General features: G+C 49.8%; 1 protein-coding gene across 1 annotated transcript; it reads right to left on the bottom strand.

Annotated features, from left to right (window-relative positions):
- Positions 1 to 6487: 6487 nt before the first annotated feature.
- On the bottom strand, positions 6488 to 12648 carry SRSF3 (serine and arginine rich splicing factor 3). The gene is made up of 6 exons (XM_038162543.1): positions 12495 to 12648; positions 11536 to 11743; positions 10509 to 10643; positions 8266 to 8304; positions 7542 to 7628; positions 6488 to 7297 (listed from the first exon to the last, which is right to left on the bottom strand). The coding sequence occupies exons 2-6, from the start codon at positions 11739 to 11741 to the stop codon at positions 7270 to 7272; spliced, it is 495 nt and encodes a 164-aa protein (XP_038018471.1). The 5' UTR covers positions 11742 to 11743; positions 12495 to 12648; the 3' UTR covers positions 6488 to 7269.
- Between the last annotated feature and the right edge of the window lie 6098 nt (positions 12649 to 18746).

Genomic DNA, 18746 nt, shown 5'->3' with positions numbered 1-18746 from the left:
TCTCCTCGCCATGGGTGGTGTGAAATCCATTGGGAGCTCCATGTGGCCCTTTATAGCCACGAGGAGGTGAGGATGGGGAGCTCTAAGCACTTGCTCATGATGTCACCTCTGAAACAAGCCCAGTTCCACGGGGCACCCTCTGCCTGGAGCACCCAGACACCAGGATGGGGCGTCTCCACTCTCAAATGCTGGGAGTTTGGGTTGTCCCACACAAACCTGGGCTCTGGGATGTGCACGCTGGCCCGCTTGCCCATCCCACCACCCGCTGGCTCAGCGTGTGTCACCATCTCCTGGGATCTCCAGTCACACCTTTCGGGAATGCCCCAGTCCAGCACAGCCTCGTGATTCACTTTGTGCTGGGGGGCGAGGAGTGGGGCCGGGCGTGGGCCCAGGGAGGGAAAGGCCACAGCCAGGGGCAGGCAGACCCTGAACATGTCATGAAGTGGGATCTGTGGGAGGGCAGGACCAGGACCCAGACCCCAGACAGACAGACAGACAGACAGACACAGCCCTGCCTTGTGCAGTGACTCGCGCACAGCCCGGAGCAGAGCAGAGGTAATGGGAGGGGACAGCTGAGATGGCAATTAAGGCAGAGGTGACGATATGGCAGCCACCACCTTGACACGGGGTAAGGGTCGATTGCACTTTTCCTCCTCCATGTCTGTCAGGCAGAGCAGGATTTACGGGAATGGGGATGGAGGAGCAGCTTTCACCCCGCTGGCCCCCCGAGCTGGGCCATGGGGGTGGACACACTCCACACACTAGAGGGGCTCTGCCCAGTCCACAGAGATTAAAGTTGGGGAGTTCCAGGTGCCAAAATAAAACTTTCTCTTTCAGGAAAAAAATTTGCTGGAACTTGGGGCTGTGGTCAGCAGTGCCACAGAGGATGGAAACAGGGTTTAAAATGTTCTGTACTTCACCCACCAGCAGCGATGCTGCTCCAGAGCCCTTCCCACCTCTGCACAAACCTCAGCTTTGCAGAACACTGAGAGACTTATAGATTATCAACTGGAAATCCACAACGGGAGTAGGGGGGCAGACAAGGCGAGAGGGGTGCTGTAAAGCTGGGAAGTGCCCCTGTGCTGAGCACTGCTAAGCCACACCTTGAGAACTGTGTTCAGTTTTGGGCCCCTCACGGCAAGAAAGACATTGAGGAGCTGGAGTGTGTCCAGAGAATGGAACAGAGCTGGGGAAGAGGCTGGAGCACCAGGAGTGGCCGAGGGAGCTGTGGGGACTCAGCCTGGAGAAAAGGCTCAGGGGGGACGTTCTGGCTCTGCACAGCTCCTGACAGGAGGGAGCAGCTGGGGGGTCGGGCTCTGCTGTGAGGAAACAGGGACAGAATGAGAGGAAAAAGCCTTAAGCTGCACCAGAAGAAGTTTAGGTTGGGTATTAGCAAAAATTCCTTCACCAGAAGGGTTGTCAAGCACATGCACAGGCTGTCCAGAGCAGTGGCAGAGTCACCATCCTGGGACATATTTCAAAAATAATATGGGTAGGTTAGTGCTGGACCTGGCAGAGCTTGGGGGAACAGTTAGGCATGATGATCTTAAGAGGGCTTTTCCAACATAAATGATTTCATGATTCTATGAAACAGGAAACACTGAAAATACCTACAGATCAAAAAGTACCCCATGGGTCCCTGTCAAACATTCCCTGCTCAGGGGAACTCCTGACTCCAAACCTGGCGGAGTTTCATCCACGAGTTCCTGAGTGGCACGTGTCAGCCAGGCAGCTGCAAGGACAACTTGGCAGGAGTGGCAGCAAACCACACCTGGAGCTTATCTCCCCAGCTGGGCAACCTCCTCCCACAAAGTTTATAGTACAAGTGCATGAAAAGCTGATCAATCCAGCACCAGGAAGAGCAGCACCCAGTGCACGAGGTGCAATAACACTGGTGTTGGGCAGAAATCCTTCCCTGCGATGAGGCTGAGGCCTGGCACAGGCTGCCCAGAGAAGCTGTGGCTGCCCCAGCCTTGGAAGTGTCCAAGGCCAGGCTGGATGGGGTTTGGAGCGACCTGGGCTAGTGGAAGGTGTCCCTGCCCATGGAAGGGGGTGGAACAAAATGAGTTTTAAAGTCCCTCCCAACCCAAACCATTCTGGGATCCTGTGAAACACTGACTGCAAACACTTTGTATCAAACACCGACAGCAAACCCTCCAGCATTAGGGAGGGCTAGGACAGCGCGGAGACTTCCTGCTGAATATTTTTGAATATTCATGTTCTAAGCAGCCTCTGCCCACGAGGAGATAATGCCTTCTCACAGCTGGCAGGGGTGATCTTCCCAAGTGACAGCCCGAGTGACACGGTGCCCCACCCTGCTACCCCTGCTGCAGCCCGATAGCGCGGTCCCAACGGGGCGCTGGGGCTGCCCAGGGCCTGTCACACTCCTCGGGGTGTTCTGGGGGTGGCATCAGCCAGTGGCACATGACAGCTTCTGTGTTACCCAACAAAATGCCCAAGAACAACAGTGTGACTGTAGCAGAGCAGGGGAAATCTCCTCACAGTCAGGGAGGTTGTGGAGTGACACCACTGGCCATGGTGACAGGATCCAGATGGGAAGGACACGTGCTTCCCTTTTCCAACTGGGATCACTCCCACAGAAAATCTGACGGCTAAAGTGACTTAGAGGAGCAAGCAGAAACACCACGGGAATCAATGTGAAGATTTGTTCAACTCCAAGTTATGTCAGCCACTAAATTATTAAATAATAGCCACATGAATCACTTGGGAACGAACACAGTGTTCCTCTCGCATGTCTATTTTATATTTGTCTGGATCCCGTGTTTATTTTAGTCCCCAGCCGTGTTTGTTTGAAAGGCATTAACAGAGGAACTCGTGGCCATGCCCCAGTGAAACTGCAGAAACGAAAGAGCAACCCCAGACAGTGATGATGTTTGGAGGAAGCCAGAACACTTCTCACGTGAGAGCCTGGGATAAGGCTCCAGCTCCAGCAAGCCCCTGACTGACTGCAAAGCATGGCCAAGCAGAAATTGGTTTATTCTGCCAGTTTCGGGCAGGCTGAGGGTGAAGCTGGAGGCAGCTGCGTTGCAGCAGCAGGGCAGTGGGGAGCTGCCTCTTTAGGGCAGGGAGGGCACGGTGCCATCGCCCCGTGCAGGAGCTAAGGTCCAACTGGAGCAACTGGAATTGGACTCCTGCCCTTCAGCCTTTTGTTTGCAAAAGGGGTGATGCTCCAGTTTTTGCACTTGCTTTTTTCTTTTTCAGCCAAGAGACTCTGCACTCCGACAGCACCAGAGCAGGCTGACCCGTGGGGGGGACTGCAGCTCAGGTTTTGGGACAGCATTTCTGGGGCAGGATTTGAACAGGGGTACAGGGATTAAATCCAACAGAAATACATTTGTTCAACATTCAGCCACTGTGAGGATCTGTGCATCAGGAGACATTGAGGCAGCTCATGGTGATGAGATCATGGCAAATGAAAGCAAAACTGGAAACTGAAAAGAGGTGATAAGAGCAGTAAAAAGCTGCACAAGTGCTCAGGCACTGCTGGGGGAATGGCTGGACTCAATGTTAGAGGGCTTTTCCAACCTTAGTGATTCCATTTCATTAATAAACACAAAACCCTGAAAACATCTATAGGTCAAAAAATCCTTCCAGCGCTGGGTTCTGCTACCATACCCCCACCAAAGCAGGAGAGGTTCAGAGCTACAAGGTCTAACCTGTGCCAGGCTGCTGCAGAAGACCCACTGGCACTGTGGGGTGTCTCTCTGGTTTCAAAAAGAAGGAAATGCAAAGGCAGAGGATGAAATGCAAGGCCCTTCCATCAGTAACACACTGCAGCCCCAGCTGTGGCCAGAGGACAGCAGAGCAAAGCTCCAGACCCAGACTGTGTTTGGAGGATGAGGGGGTAACACAGCACACCTGTTTGTCCAAGGGTAACAAAACTCTTTTTTCACAGAGCAATGTTTGGCTCTGGACTCTGCAGCTCTTTTCTGCCCTCAGAGGGGGAGCAAATCAATTTAATAGAGGAGAAACCAGAAAACTGCAAGGCTGCACCTCTGGACAGGGATTTGGCAATCCTTCCCAAGGTTCAGCGTTGAAATCAACTCTGGGTATGATCCACACTGGCTCCCTTCAGCTTCCTGAATAGGGTCAGCTCTGACAGGATAAGGTACCCTAAAACCTGGTGAATTTGAGTGGAACACACAAAACTAATCTATTTTTCAAGGGATTTTTTCCTTGTTTTTCTAACATTTTCTGTCAGCCTTCCTTTTCTCCAGTTTTTGTCCTAACTAGCACTATGCTTGTGGCCATGTCATCCTGCACACGGAGCAGCCTAACCAGAAGCTCTGTCAGTGCTTGGGATGATCACAACTCCTCACCCAAGCACGGCCCTGTCTGAAGGCCAGTGAAACAAATCCCAACAAAAGCAAGGACATCCTTAACCTCTCCACTTTCTAAGTGCAAGGCACATTCTTAACACGATCTTTGTCATAAACAAAGAGCAGCATGTACATCAGAAGAAAAAAACAAGATCCTCTTCTGTGCAAACCCATTTGCACACAATGCTCTCCCCAGGGAGAGTGTATACAGTAACTGGGATGTGCTCAGGCACTGCTGAGGACCTCTGAGGATTAACCCCAGGATGCTTCTGCCTGAAGCAGGGGCAGTTCAAGCTCTCCCCAAATTAGAAACACTGTGTAAATCATCACTGTCAGCACCACGAAACCAGGCCCTGAAACAATTTAGAAGGTGTCAGGCAGCAGCAATTGCTCCATCACCCCAGGGGTCTCCTGAGCAGGGCGTGGCTGAGGTTCTGCCATGGAGCCTTTGATAGTGTCCCTCTGTCCTACCCTGGCAGGGACAGACTGCTTGGTGGCTCTTCCCGGTGTCAGAATCTTTGGGGAGAGGCAAGGGATGTCCCCAGCCTCAGAACACCAACACTTCCTTGTACATTTAATTTGAGAGCAAACCTTTTAAACACAACACTCCCAGGCCGGTCACTCCCTCAGACAGGAAGGAGATGCCTGGAATCCATGAATGTGCTGGTACATCAAAAATAGCTCATTACCTATACCCCGTGGGAAGGGCTGTCCAGTCAGTGTTTATACATATTTGTACATTTCCCATCTTTCTCTAGAAGCTGTTTGTTGTGTTCCCCTTCAAACCTCCGCCCGGTTACATAAAACCGGCACATTTCTGATCTAAGAGGCAACTTCTTCATTCAGCTGGGGAGTAAAATAGTCAGAAACCTGAAACTGAAACGCTTCCGCAAGACTGTTGCGTATGAAAACCACAACCTGCTTCCCACTGTCTCTGGCACTTCAGATTTCTCTCCCTGCAGCAGCTGAACTGAAGGCTCCTTGTTCCCCCAGGTAACCACAGGAAGAACGTCTGTGCTGGCAGAGGCACCATGAGCTGTGACCCGTCTGCACATCCGACACTGCCAGCGGCATGTGGGGAAAGGGAACGGAACCAAGCAGGACCCTGGGCAGGCCCCGGGCCCAGAGCTGGGCTGGGGTTCCAGACATCCCCTGGCCCCGCCGTCCGGCCCGGAGCTGGGCTGGGGTCCCGGGCAGCCCCCGGGCCCGGAGCTGGGCTGGGGCATCTGCAGAGCGAACGGGCCCGGGCCGGAGGAGCCGCGCTGACCTCTGCCGGGCACCGGCGGCACTGCGCGGCCCGAGCCGGCTCCACCCGCTGCTCCTCACCCTCCGCAGGTGAAACGGGGCCACGCAAAAGCTGGGACGGGCCCGGGCAGTCCCAGCTGACTGCTGAATCCCGCTCCAGGGGCAGCTCCGGCTGTGCCTCTCGCAGCACCTACAGCGACCCTGCCTTTCTGTGACACGAGGTGGGAGACACAGCAACAGTTTTTCACTCAAGAGAACATCAGAGGGGTGGGAAGAGACCTTCAAGACCCAGCCCAACCAAGACAAAGTCATTAAAAAAATCAATCCAGACACTGAGCTCAGCAGCACCAACACCTCCCTCTCTTCCAGCTTCACCATCTCCTTGTCCCTGCCTGGAAACCACCAAGCAAAGGAAACTCCACCACCAGTGTTTATCACGAGGGATTTCATCTAAACCACCCCACTGAACCAATGGAGCAATTGGGGATTCAGGTGCAAGGGAGCCCTTGGGCAGCGTGGCAGCTCCACCTGCTCTCCAGCCATGCTGCATTTCTACAGCAAGTGAATCTCCAGGTTAAGTTGTGGTTTCCAGACCGAGATGGGATAAATACCTTAGCTGCTGTTCCCAACCCACAGCTGGTGTACAAAGGCCATGGTGAGCCTTTGCATGTCCAGCCAGTTTTCCAAGGAATCACTAGAGGCAAGAAGCCAGGTCTACCACCATGGCACTAGCTACTGAGCACCCCCGCTGGAGCTGTGAGACAGGATTAGAGTGCCATGGTGGAGGGGCACCCTGCACCTCGCCACGACAGTGAACAGGTACAGCTGTGCAGGACACTTCACTGCTGTGTTACAGCCACGTGGGAGGAGTGGCACAGTCAGGGACGAGTTAAATACTGAACAACGAGTTGTAACCAAAACTTTAATCCCAAGGATCTCACAAAAGACATTTTACAAGTGACATGAAAATTCTTGTACAGTAAAGAAATGTTTAATAACTAATGTTTACAATGTACCATTAGACACAACACATCCACTCCAGGCGTCAGTTCTGCTGTGGATTTGGTCTATTCAGAGCTTCTGGAATACGTGGTCAATCAACAATCATCTAATTAAGGACTCTACTCACACCAAGTACAAAATTAACTGACCCTATAACTAAAAAGTTTGATTTCATGGAATATAAAGCAGCTCAGTCAGAACTGGAGCTGGATGAAGCTGAAACCCCCAGCCCTTAACCCCCCCCTCCCGCCACTGGCTCACTCCTCTCTTTCCCAGACCTGGGCTATGGAGCACCTGTGTCCTGCTCTGCTCCTGGCCTGATCCCACCAGGAACACACCAGCCCTGCACGCTTCCTCGAGCTGAGCCCCAGCAACCCCCAGCCCTGCTCTCCCAGCTACACGACACAGGCCATCTGCCATTCCACACACACACCCCTCATGTCTAACGGTACATTGGAAAACCATTAATATTACAAATCATAGGATCTGCTCAGAACCATATACAGATTCACATCTTTACATCTGCCACCTGTTACAAGATACAAGGAACAAAGCAAGTTCAACAGCTAAAACATTTTAAAAATGCACCAAGCTTTATGAAGTCTCAAAACAAAACAATGTTCTGTACATACTCCTGGCCTCGGATCTCATGACTTCCTGTACACAGCTCCTTCCCACAGTCCTATTTCCTCTCATTTGACCTGGAGCGACTGAAGAACAGACAGGTAAGGTTAGGATCAGGTGTCAGAACAGCAGATTTTCCTCTAAGCCCCGCAGCCACAATCAGCAGGTGATATTTAAGCATTTTAAAATACTGTTCATTTAATAAAACTGATGAAGTATCTTATTATTTAAGGTGAAGAATCTCCTATGACACTAGAGGTGATTCTCCAACAAGGAACAAAGTTATTTTCACATTTACTCAGAACCACAAACACTGAAGGCTCTCCTTACCTGCGAGACCTGGAGAAGGAGCGAGAGGGCTTGTGGTTCCTCTCCCGTGAGAGTGACCTCTCTCTTCTTCTGTCTCTGGAGAGGGACCTGGTACAGATCACAACACCACACCATCAGAGCAAAGCTTCGGCAGGCCAAGGGGGCTTCCTGAGGAGCTTCCCTTCAGGAGTGAGGGTTTCTGACTATTACAGCAGGGGAAACCTGTTACTGATGCTGCTATTGATCCTTCTTGAGGGAAGAACAATCAGCCCAAGCCAACAGCTTATAATGTGCTGTAGACAGGCATGTAGTACTTTGCAGAAGTTTGGGGGTTTGCTTTTTTTTGTGTTTTTTTTTTTTTTTTTTCAGAATCCCACTCAAATCACATTCTGATTTATGCCTGGACTCAATCTTAATTGTCTTTTCCCACCTCAGGGCTCAATGACCCTATGCTCAAAGTATCTGTGACAGAGTAGCACATGAACACTTAAACTTTGGGGAAAACTAACAGAAGATGATGCCAGGCAGCTGCAGAAAGGAAATGACTTCTGTTCTCAGCATCCTTCCACTGCTATCCCTGGAATCCCAAACAGCTCAGTAATTCCAGGCAAGCAATTACAGAAGCCAATCTGCCTCTCTTCTCCTGAGCTGCTCATTGTGCACAGCCCACACGTGGAGCTGTTTCGGGCTGCTCTTTTCAGCCCCCAGGCTGGGGCAGTCCGCGGGGCAGGGAAGGGATCCGTACCTGCTGCGGCTCCGGGAGAAGCTTCTCCTTCGCGGTGATCTAGAACCAGAAAACCAAACGTGAGGCACTTCATCCATTCTTTGAGCTTTAATGGGCTGAGGCATTTCCCAACTTGTCAAACTCACTGTTGGGCCCAGGGAACGTGCCAAGAATAACTGGCATCCATCATCCAGTAAAAGGCATGGAAAGATTAGGCAGTAAAACCAAGCTCAGTGTGAACAGCACGTTTCCAACCACGAATTCACTTAACTAAGAATGCGTCAGAGCAGAGTTGTCCAATGCAACACTTTCCATTTCAACTAAATACACTGCCCAGAACACCACACCAAAGTCCCACAGGTGGTTCCAAAAAAAAAAAAAAAAAAAAAAAAAAAAAAAAAGCACAGAGCAAATGTTTTGGAACCCATGCAAGCCAAAAAGGTCCGTAACAAGACATAAGAGATATCAAGTGGAAAAAAAAAAAGTGAAAATGCGCTCAGTGTCAATATTGATAATGCCATTAAGTGCTACATTAGAACTGCATAGTTGTGATTGTCATTTTTAATGCCATAGAGTGTGTTTAGACTATTTTCTTATTAAAAAATAAAAAATTAAAAAATATAACCTTATCTCGGCCCAGTTCATCCCAAAAAGTAATTGTTTTAAGTTTTGAAAACTGTTAGTAAAACCATTTAAAGGTGATAGGATTTTTCTGGCAAGGAAAAGCTACATTTGTTAGAGCTTTATTAAAAATTTAGTTTGGCATCTCACATGCAAATATCCTGGTTTTTACATTATTCACAGTGTAAGAGCTTCCGTATCACCCTTAAAAGTTTTCTCAAGCAACATATGTACGTTACCACTCAATTATGCACAGCCAGCCTTTGATTGAGAAAAGTAATTACTTATAAGCCGCTTACTCCTTATTTTAACCAGCAGTAAACTGTATAAGCAGGAAAAACTTACAAGTCTTTGGTTTCAACAAGCTAGAAATGGTGAGGTGAGGCTGCCGGACTGACTGCCAAGAAGAATTTGCTGAAAAGGTTTTGCCAGATGTTGCGTTGTATTTAGTTGGTTGGCGAAGGGGGTGTTGTGGATTTTTCCTGCTTTTTTGTTAGCCGAAGGCTGCTGCTGTAGTTGTTGTGAAGACATTTGGTAAATAAACAGCTGAGCTGATTGGCCGGGAATGTGTGGGCGGTCGAGGTGGCTGCTGCCGATTTGGTTAAGGTTGGAGAGAAGGCTGAGAGAAAACAGCATGCTCGGGAACCAAAGGGCGGTGCAACCTGACGACTGGCCATGCCTGGGTCATGTGAAACGACACCAGCCAAGCTGCATGGGGCGCGCTGGTCACATGACGCTGAAAGGGCTAGTTGGCTGGCTAATGCAGACTCAGAGGGTGGTGAGAAGAGACATGATGGTGACTCTGTAACGGGTTCATTTTTATTAATAGATGGACCAAAAAGCATAAAAAAAATGAAAAACAAGCCATCAGTACAACCGTCTATTAGCTAACAAATACTCCTAATGTGTTATTTTTTTTCAACAGCGAAAGGGTAAGCTTGAAACCCTGGCTTGGGAGGACTTCACTCACCTGCCACAGGTAAATTCAGTCCTGTAAAAACCACGGTGCACACTTAAACTGCCAGACAAACTAGTCTGGGTCCAAGAACGTGCCAGGTCCCAAAAATCCTGCTATATGCTAGAGCTGGGTTTGTAAACCTCAAGTGACAGGATCGTCACATGATGCTTTACTTCCACGCTAAAGTGTCAAGATTCCAGATGTTTAGAGCAACTGTTACTCAATCTATTATTAAACAGCTGCCTGCTTGGGAAGTATTTAAGTTCTGCAAACAAAGTGGAAAAACCCATCGGTATGGAAATGCTAAACTGCTGTATGTCATGTTTTGCCATTATGGAGTAAAGGAAAGGAACAGCCTAAGTTGAAGTATGGGGAAGAAAGGGAAAGTGTGACTAGAAGATGAGCAGGTTTTAAGAGGAAGGAGAATAAGCCCAGGACAGAGGGCACTGACTACCAACTGCACAGTCACCTACGGACAAAAGCCAACAACATTCAACACAACTCAAGTTCACCTCGATTTTGTAGGGGGGTTGATTTTGGTTTTTTTTTTTTTTAGCATCTGTCATTTCCGAATCATGATCAGATAGATGAATGCCATCCATCAACATGCCTTTAACAAGCCTGCTCCTAGGATGCTAGGTGGTAACTGTGCCAAGAGCTCTAGGATTGTGCTGTGCCCAGGTACCTGCGCCGAGGAGGGGGACTCCTCCTGCGATAGTCATCCCGAGGGCGCCGGCCCCACGACGGAGGGGGGCCACGGTTCCGACTCCGCTTCTCCCCGTTGGAGAGCTCCACTCGGACGCGACACCCACACAGCGTTCTGGGGAGAGAGGGCGACTCTGGTTAGCGCTGCCGGGGAGCAGGCGGCGTGGAACAAAGTATACACGAGCCACAAGATGGAAAAACAATGCGTGAGGGAAAAAATGTTCTGAAAAAGCACTGTGCCCAGAGTAGCTCCAGCGTGACTATGGGGGACCCTTCCCTGGAAGTGTCCAAGGCCAGGCTGGACAGGCTTGGAGCAACCCAGGCTACGCAGCGGAAGGTGTCCCTGCCCACGGCAGGGGGTGGAACCGGATGGGCTTCCAGCCCAAACCATTCCGGGATTCTTTGGCAGACAAAAGGATTGGCTGCTTCTCAAAACTGCTGTGCCAGTAAAGCAGGCAGGGAAAGAGCAAAGGAGAGTCTCCACAATCAGTTTTACCTCTTCATAGTAACACCATCTGCAATTTAATTAACACACACAAAGAGATGCAAATAATTCCTAACTTGGGAGTTCAACTGGGAAATGCAAAATTAAACATTACAATGCTACTCATGAAAGAGAGCAGGGATAGACAGGACAATAGGAAGGAACCCTTCCCTGTGAGGGTGGGCAGGCCCTGGCACAGGGTGCCCAGAGCAGCTGTGGCTGCCCCTGAATCTCTGGAAATGTCCAAGGCCAGGCTGGACGGGGCTTGGAGCAGCCTGGGATGGCGGAAGGCATCCTTGCCCACGGGAAGGGTGGGACTGGATGATCGCTGAGGTTCCTTCCAGCCTAAACCATTTGGGGATTCTACTGCTGCACTATAACAACATCTTATAGTACCATACAAATAAAGAGTGCATAAAAAATGTGTCAAGACCTTAATCCTCCAGTTTAAGTTTCACAATTTAAAACAGTATCACTCTAACAAGGTCCTATATTTTGACCAGCCAAGCCAAGCACACTTTACCTTCCATCTAGTTCTCTTACTGCATCAGCTGCATCTCGGGGATCTTCAAACTCCACAAAGGCAAACCCAGGAGGATTTCTCGCCACCCATACACTGCGCAGTGGTCCATAGTAGCCAAAAGCTCGCTCTAATTCTGTTTTGTTGCCATTGTTTCCAAGGTTACCCACATAGACCTTGCAGTCCAGCGGACAAGAGTCACGATGCATTGCTAAGACAAGAAAAAAAAGAAGTTCACGTATATTTTAACGCAGCGCATGTGCTTGTTCACTTCCACGGGAAGTCACTCTATTGACCACTTCCCCCTGAAACTTCAGCAGTGATGCGTTGTCATGGAGACACTGTTTGGAAGGGGCGATGGGGTGGGAGAAAACTTAAAATCCAACAAGAGAGCTGCTATGCCACAGTGTGATTAAAATTTACTATTTCGGGGAACTCCGTTTACTTTTACTGTTTAGTTTTGTGGGGGGAGGTCCCTGCGCCCCTTTTCCCGCTTAGCGCGGGGGCTCTGCAGAGGGCGCTGCGCGGGGGAGGCTCCATTGTTCCCGGATCGGGATTAGGATCAGGGCGATGCGCGCACGAACGGGGGGATCGAGCAGCGCCATCTCCCGCCAAGCCCCGCGGGCAATGCCCGGGGACTCGCTCCGGAGCTGCTCCTCGGCGCGCCGTGAGGGACCAGCGCTGCCACTGCCGGACGGGATGCCGCCACACCGCCCCCGCGACACTGCCCACCCCGCCCGGCCTCACACCCCGCGGGGAGCAGGCCGAGCACGGGCTCCTCCCGGCAACCCGCCGCCTCCCCGCCCGATTCCGCTCAGGGCCGTGGCGGCCGCCGCCCCAGGCCCGGCGTTACAAAATGGCGGCCGCTCTTTGTTCGCCGCCGCCGCCGCTTCCATCCGGCCTGCCGGGCGCCGAGACCGCGGCTGCCGCCTCCCCCCCCCCTCCGGGGTGAAGATCCTCACCGGTGCTTAGAGGGAGGGCGCGCGAAGGGAGCCCGCGCTAAACTCAGCCGACTCGACCCTCAGCGAGACCCCAGCTCCGCTTTTCCTCACTGGACAAAATGGCGGCAGGCTTCGACCCCGCCCGCGATTATATACGGCTAGTCCCCGCCCACGTGATGCCAGGCGACAGCGAATCAGAGGGCGCCGTTGCGCTGATTGACAGGTGGCGTCGCGGCGCGCGCGCGCGCGGGCGGGCTCTTGGCGGTAATGGCGGGAGCGCTGAGGGGGCCCCGCTCGGGCCCTGAGATCAGCGAGCGGCAGCAGCCTCAGAACTGCTGTTTGTCGGGCTTACGTGAAAAATAAAGTTTTATTTCCTTGTGTCTCTGGCCCGATGAGGTCCCTCCAGGTAGGGTTTACACGTCTGAACGCTTCCATTCTCTCAGACCCATTTCTACCCCTGAGCTTTAAATAAATGTGTTGAGCAAACTGCTGTAAGCCGGAGTTTTTGGTAAATTTTATGTCGGGGCTTTGCTTACTGAGGCACAAAGGACGGAACTGAACTTTTTTTTTTTTTTCACTTGAGAAAACGAGAGGATTCGAAGGGAGGAGTTTCAGTTACAGACACGCAGCGCTGTTGATGTGCTTTGCCAAACTCATTCATACATAACATTTGTGCATACAGCATGGGTTTTAACCTCTAATTAAACTATTAACTTTATCCAAAAGGGTTGCCTTAGATAACAAACCTCCTGATTTCTGGTATCAGGTAATATAAGGAGCCCACCCAGGGTTGTTGCTGCAATAACCTCCCCTCACAGCCAGGCTGGGTTTAATCCAGACTTCAGCTCTTTGCCATGGGCCAGAGAAGACAAATTTATCTGCTACAGGTATGATTAATAATACTTTAAATCATATCATACACAAAAAGGCGTTTTGATTACAAATGAATGCTCATTGACTCTGCTTTCCAAGCAGGAACTGTGCAGAGGATGGGATGTCCTTGTCCACCAGAATTCCAGAAGCCCAACTGGAATTAAAAACAACAAGCTGATATACTTAATTGGAATTTTCAAAAATCTTTTGCAGCACCCCCCATTATTTTTAAGAGCTTTTTCTCAGTAAAATCCTCAAAGGATCAAAACTGGCCAAGGGACAGAAACACAACAATGATTTTGAGGTAATGAATGCTCCACAGTGTCTTTATTGTGTATACAGTTATCTGAGAGTTACCTGCATTTCATTAAGGAAATCTAATCCATTGTAATCTAAATTAGCTGATGGCTAATTTCCTGAGGCAACACAAACAAAGGAAATAATTTGAAGGTTGGAGCTGTTCAGCCATTTCACTTTGTGACTTCTTTGAGAGGGTGATTTCCAGCACTCACCTCCCTTCTCCAAGGGGGTTTGCAGCATTCCTAGACCCTCCTCACTTCACATAATGTACATTTCAAACATGATTTAAGTTTTGCAATAATGGATATTTAAAAAATAAATAAAGAGAACAAATATTAGAGAGCAACTTGGACAACCTTGTAATCCTAACAGAACTTTTAACTTCATACCAAAGTTACACATGATGTATGAAGATAATTCCAGGTGACAGACTTGGGAACAAAGGATTTATTCAGAAGTCAGCTCACCTGCTGCAAAGCAAACAGAGCACTCAGCACTCACCTAGGACATGTCACCTGCTCTATTCAAGACTTCTTCCCTGGAGTTAAGCCTGTCACCACATTTTATAAATCACAGTCCACAAAAGTCACATCATGCAAACATAATCCATTTTCAATTTGTTTTTGGTGTTATTCAGAAACTGAGCATGGCCCATCACAAGGCAGAGCTCAGACTGCTCAGCCAAATTCCCAGAGCTGGGGTTGGGATGTGCCAGCACAGCCACACAATTCTTGTGTCATTCCAAAGCCAGTGCTTTGATTGTCCTCCCAAAGCTGGTCCCCAAACCAGCCCTGTGCATGTCACATATTGGGAAGCTTTGTGCTACATCACTTCCCTCCTTCTTCCAAGTTTGTGAGTGTTTGGAAAATCCTGCTGTGATTGGAAAATCCTGCTGTGTTTGGAAAATCCTGCTGTGATTGGAAAATCCTGCTGTGTTTGGAAAATCCTGCTGCATTGCACTCGCTGCTTTTACCACCTGTGTCCAATATCGTTGGTTAAATGTTTTATAAATCCCCCAGTCCAGGATCCAAGACCACACTGGTCTGGAGTAAGGTGTTCCAGTCAAACTGTTGTCACGGTTTCTGAGGTTTCAGTCTCAGAGGAAAATGAACACATTCTAGACGTTGTGATTTCGAAGAAACCTCAGCTGTGTGAGCCAAATTTAAGGGATCACTGAACCACAGAATATCCTGAGCTGGAAGGGACCCAGAAGAACCACCAAAAATCTACTCCTGACCCTTCACAGGACACCCCAAAATCCCACCATGTGACTGAGAGCACTGTCCAAAAGCTTCTGGAATTCTGGATACCTCAGGACACAGGTAATATTTACTGGAGAACACTTCTATCTGCAGGAGGATCTCTTAGAGCTGCTCGTCAAGCAAAACCAGACACCAGCAAAACCAGTTATTTACTGGCACAGTTCTGCCCACAGAAAGGCCTTTTGTGGGAAATGTCAGTGCTCAAACACAACAGGAGCTGGTGGAGGGGATGCATCTTCAGTCAGAAACCGACTGCACATGGGCACATCTGAGCCTGCTGTCACGAGGTTCCTGTGGATTCGCCCCACTTTCACATCCTGCCCGTCAACCAACCCTGGTGAAAGCTGTTTTCTGAAGAATCAGACTTACACCAGCCTGATCTTTAGATGCATTTCAGTGCATGAGCTTATTCCCACACACTCTTCTGTTTAAAGGGTACAAGTCCCTTATTTCCTCACTTTTAAAACATCTATTTTTGCACAGTGAAAGCTTTTATCTCGACCTCAGACTTCATGTAAAGAGAGAGGGAAACAACAGGCTGTAATTTATATATCATAGACCTAAAGTAAGACACAGCACCGAGCACAGGGGCACAGCACGTCCCCATGACTCAGTGCTTGGGGATTAATCAGTGTGACATTTCTTTACGTGGGACATTTAATTGCTCATCCTTCATCCTCACCTTCCCAGGTGTGAGGCTGCTGCCACTGTTGGGGTCTCATGTCTGAGCTATTCACACCACAGTGACATTCTCTTGTGGGGGCAGATCCCAGAGAGTTCCTTCTCATGGAAACAGGGCCCATGGCACTGGGACACATCCCTTCTTTTTTTTTGTTTCTACTCAGGTGAGGTCTTCAGGAGAGTTCTGCAACACTCTGGAACCTGGGGTAAGCTCAGAAAGCCCAGTGGGTGTTACAGAAGCTGCAAAAGGGACCTGAGGCTTTGTCTCAGCTTCACCTGAATTTGTTTTGCACACATAAAATATTCCATCTGGAGACTATTTTGGGCAGAAAAGAGAACCAGCTCCAGGCTTGGCTTCAGGGTAGATTCTGGAGGACAAAACACTCACCCTTGCTACCGTGTTCAGACAGAGCTGTGAGTCCCAGGAGCTTCTGTAGATCTGGCTTGAAATCAGAAAATGGAAAATGAAAACAGTGAGCCTGAGTCACTGCTGTTCAACTCTAATTTTAATTCCCTGGAAGATGGGAGGTTTCTCTGGAATGACGCAGTACACAGTGCACAGGGGCCATGATTTCAAACTGCTCCTGGAACAGTTTGCCCCTTCCCAAATGAGATTGCTGGCACTTCTCCAGATGGCACAGGACTCTCCCCAGGGACAAGGAGGTGGCACAGAAGAGCCAAAAGCACCCAGAGGGAGGGGAAGCCTGGAACTCCTTGGAGCTGAACTTCACCTCTTGAAATGGTTATGGAAGCCGTGTGTCTGCTGGCTCCTTCCCCAGGGACAGAGAGCTGGTGATGCCCCTGGAGCACCTCAAGTGCAGGTGTGCTGGTGCCAAAATCTTCATGGTTTGCTGCGAGGTGTCATTTCCTCCTGTCTCTGAGAGAGGGAGGCCAGGGAGGGCAAACAGCCCTTCAGCAGCTGCTCCTCCAGCAGCTCAGGGAGCTCTGTTTGCCCTGAGTGTGGTCAGAGTGTTTCCTCTCAGCAGGGCGGTGCCCGGCTTTCCACACGCCACAGCAGCTCACAGGATTTCAGGTCTTTTGGGCTAAGAGCAGTAAGGGAAGAAAAAACACAACCCAAAAATAATGATAATAAAAACAGAGTTGATGTTTTCGTCAGGGAAGCAGGAACACTTCTGGAGCCCACACTCCTGTTACTGGTGAGTAACAGAGAACAGCGCATGGAAAAAATTCCTCAGATCTCTCAGTCCTCTCCCTACAGATAGAGGATCCCTTTGATGCAGCACAGTCTTTGTTCAATTAAGTTTTCAAATCCCAGGCCAGAGGATCCCCCTTACCCTAACGAGGCTATTTGCACATTTGCTTTGCTTTCTGTTCCCTCCCCCAGTTCCTTCTTCCCCCTCCACTGGGCCTCCAGGCTTTCTCTTCCCTTTTTCTTTCATGCCCTGCGGCAGGCCATATTCCCTTCCTCCCCCACCTGGCTCCCCGGGGAAAGGACTGGAAAGCAAAACAAAAGAATCACTCCCTGGGAAACTATAATTGGCACAACCCTCCTGCTCCAAAACTCTGGCTGAAGGTGAGGGAACAGCGAAAGGCCCTCCCATGCAGGGAGCAGGAAACCTGGAGGGAGCCAAGGCTTTGAAGCCAAGGCTGAAAGCTTTGGTGGCTCCAAGAATGCTGTGGAGGATGCCCTGAGAGGGGACCAAGCTCTGGTCAGCTCGGTCCCTCCTTACCTCGCTGGCAGAACAGGCTGCTGCTCCACTCTGCACTGTTCAGGCCTCTCACAGAGGTCAACTTATCCCGGCTAAAAATATCACCTGGGAGCGCTGGTGGTACGATTTCCCCCGTGACATTAGCACTGACCCCAGGACAGCCGGGAACGTTTCCTCCTGGGCGTGTGCCTGGAGTGTGCAACGGACACATTTTATGTTTTCTTTGGAAATGTTGTATCTCTCATGGATATAGGGTAACCCTGGCGCAGTCTTTCCTCAGGGAGATGTCACAAAGTGATGACCATGGTTATTCTGACTTCCCCAGAGTCCTTGGTGGAAGGGCAAAGCCATGGCAGTGTGCTGTGGCCACCAGAACACTCTCCAAGTGCCCCCGTCCTGATCCCACGTCACCATCTCTGCTTGTGGCCGCTCAATTGATGTTTTTCCGGTGGAGGTGCCATAACTGCATCCAATGAAAACCCTTTGTACGCTGGAGACTCGAAAAGTTCATGGATGAATCGTCCCAGATGTTTCTCACAGGACTTTGGCCAACGCTCATTAATCCTTGAAGATGTAACCAAGGGATCCACGGTGGATAATTTGGTGTAACAGTGTAAGTGCTGCCCTGGAGACTCAGACGTGAAGCCAGGCCCTGATCTACCAATATTTAACGAATGTCAGCCTTAATTGGTGACACACTCTAATGGGTGACACTCTCCTTAATGATCAGGACTCGGGTAATGAAATCAGGAATGTTTATTGGGGCTCAGACAAGCTGCCTTGAGGAACACAATGAAAAGCAATTCGGTGTCCATGGAAGCTGGAGAACAGAGGCTGTGAAGCCCTGCAAGGGGCCTGTCTGTGCAGGACAATGTGTCTGCATCCACCCGAGCCTGGCTTTTTCAGGAACACAGCCCTGTGCTGATGGGAAAGCAATCTGTGGCTTCAGAAAACACTGAGCAAATGATCTGTCCAATCCTCCCAGGGAATTGCTCCTCAGAGGAGACAAATACATTCACTGTCTTTCACTTGGAGAAGCAGGAACTGGTCCTCTTAAGTGGTTCCAGTCTAATGATCCAGCCACATCCTGAGTATCCAAATTCTATTGAAATTACCTGCTTAGAGATCATACAGTGAATATAAAACCTTCTGTGGTGTCAGCTTGCAGGGTTTCAAAACATATCAGAATTTGGCTTTTTGCCTGTACTACCACTTGCACTTTCATTGCTTAGTGAGTTTCTCCCATTTTCCAAGATCTCAAATGAATTTTTTTATTGTACAATCAACAATTCCAGATTTAAATCAAATTTGTACTGAACATTAAAATCCCGTGGGGTTTTATTTTGGTTGCCCAGAGCAGCTGTGGCTGCCCCATCTCTGGAAGTGTCCAAGGCCAGGTTGGATGGGCTTGGAGCAACCTGGGATGGTGGAAGGTGTCCCTGCCATGGCACGGGGTGGGATGGTGGGCTTTAAGGTCCCTTCCAGTC

The sequence above is a fragment of the Motacilla alba genome, chromosome 26 (genome assembly GCF_015832195.1).
Source record: "Motacilla alba alba isolate MOTALB_02 chromosome 26, Motacilla_alba_V1.0_pri, whole genome shotgun sequence".
NCBI classification, from domain to species: domain Eukaryota; kingdom Metazoa; phylum Chordata; class Aves; order Passeriformes; family Motacillidae; genus Motacilla; species Motacilla alba.
The sequence above is the reverse complement of the archived record's forward strand: the minus strand, read 5'-3'. Positions and strand labels throughout refer to the sequence as shown.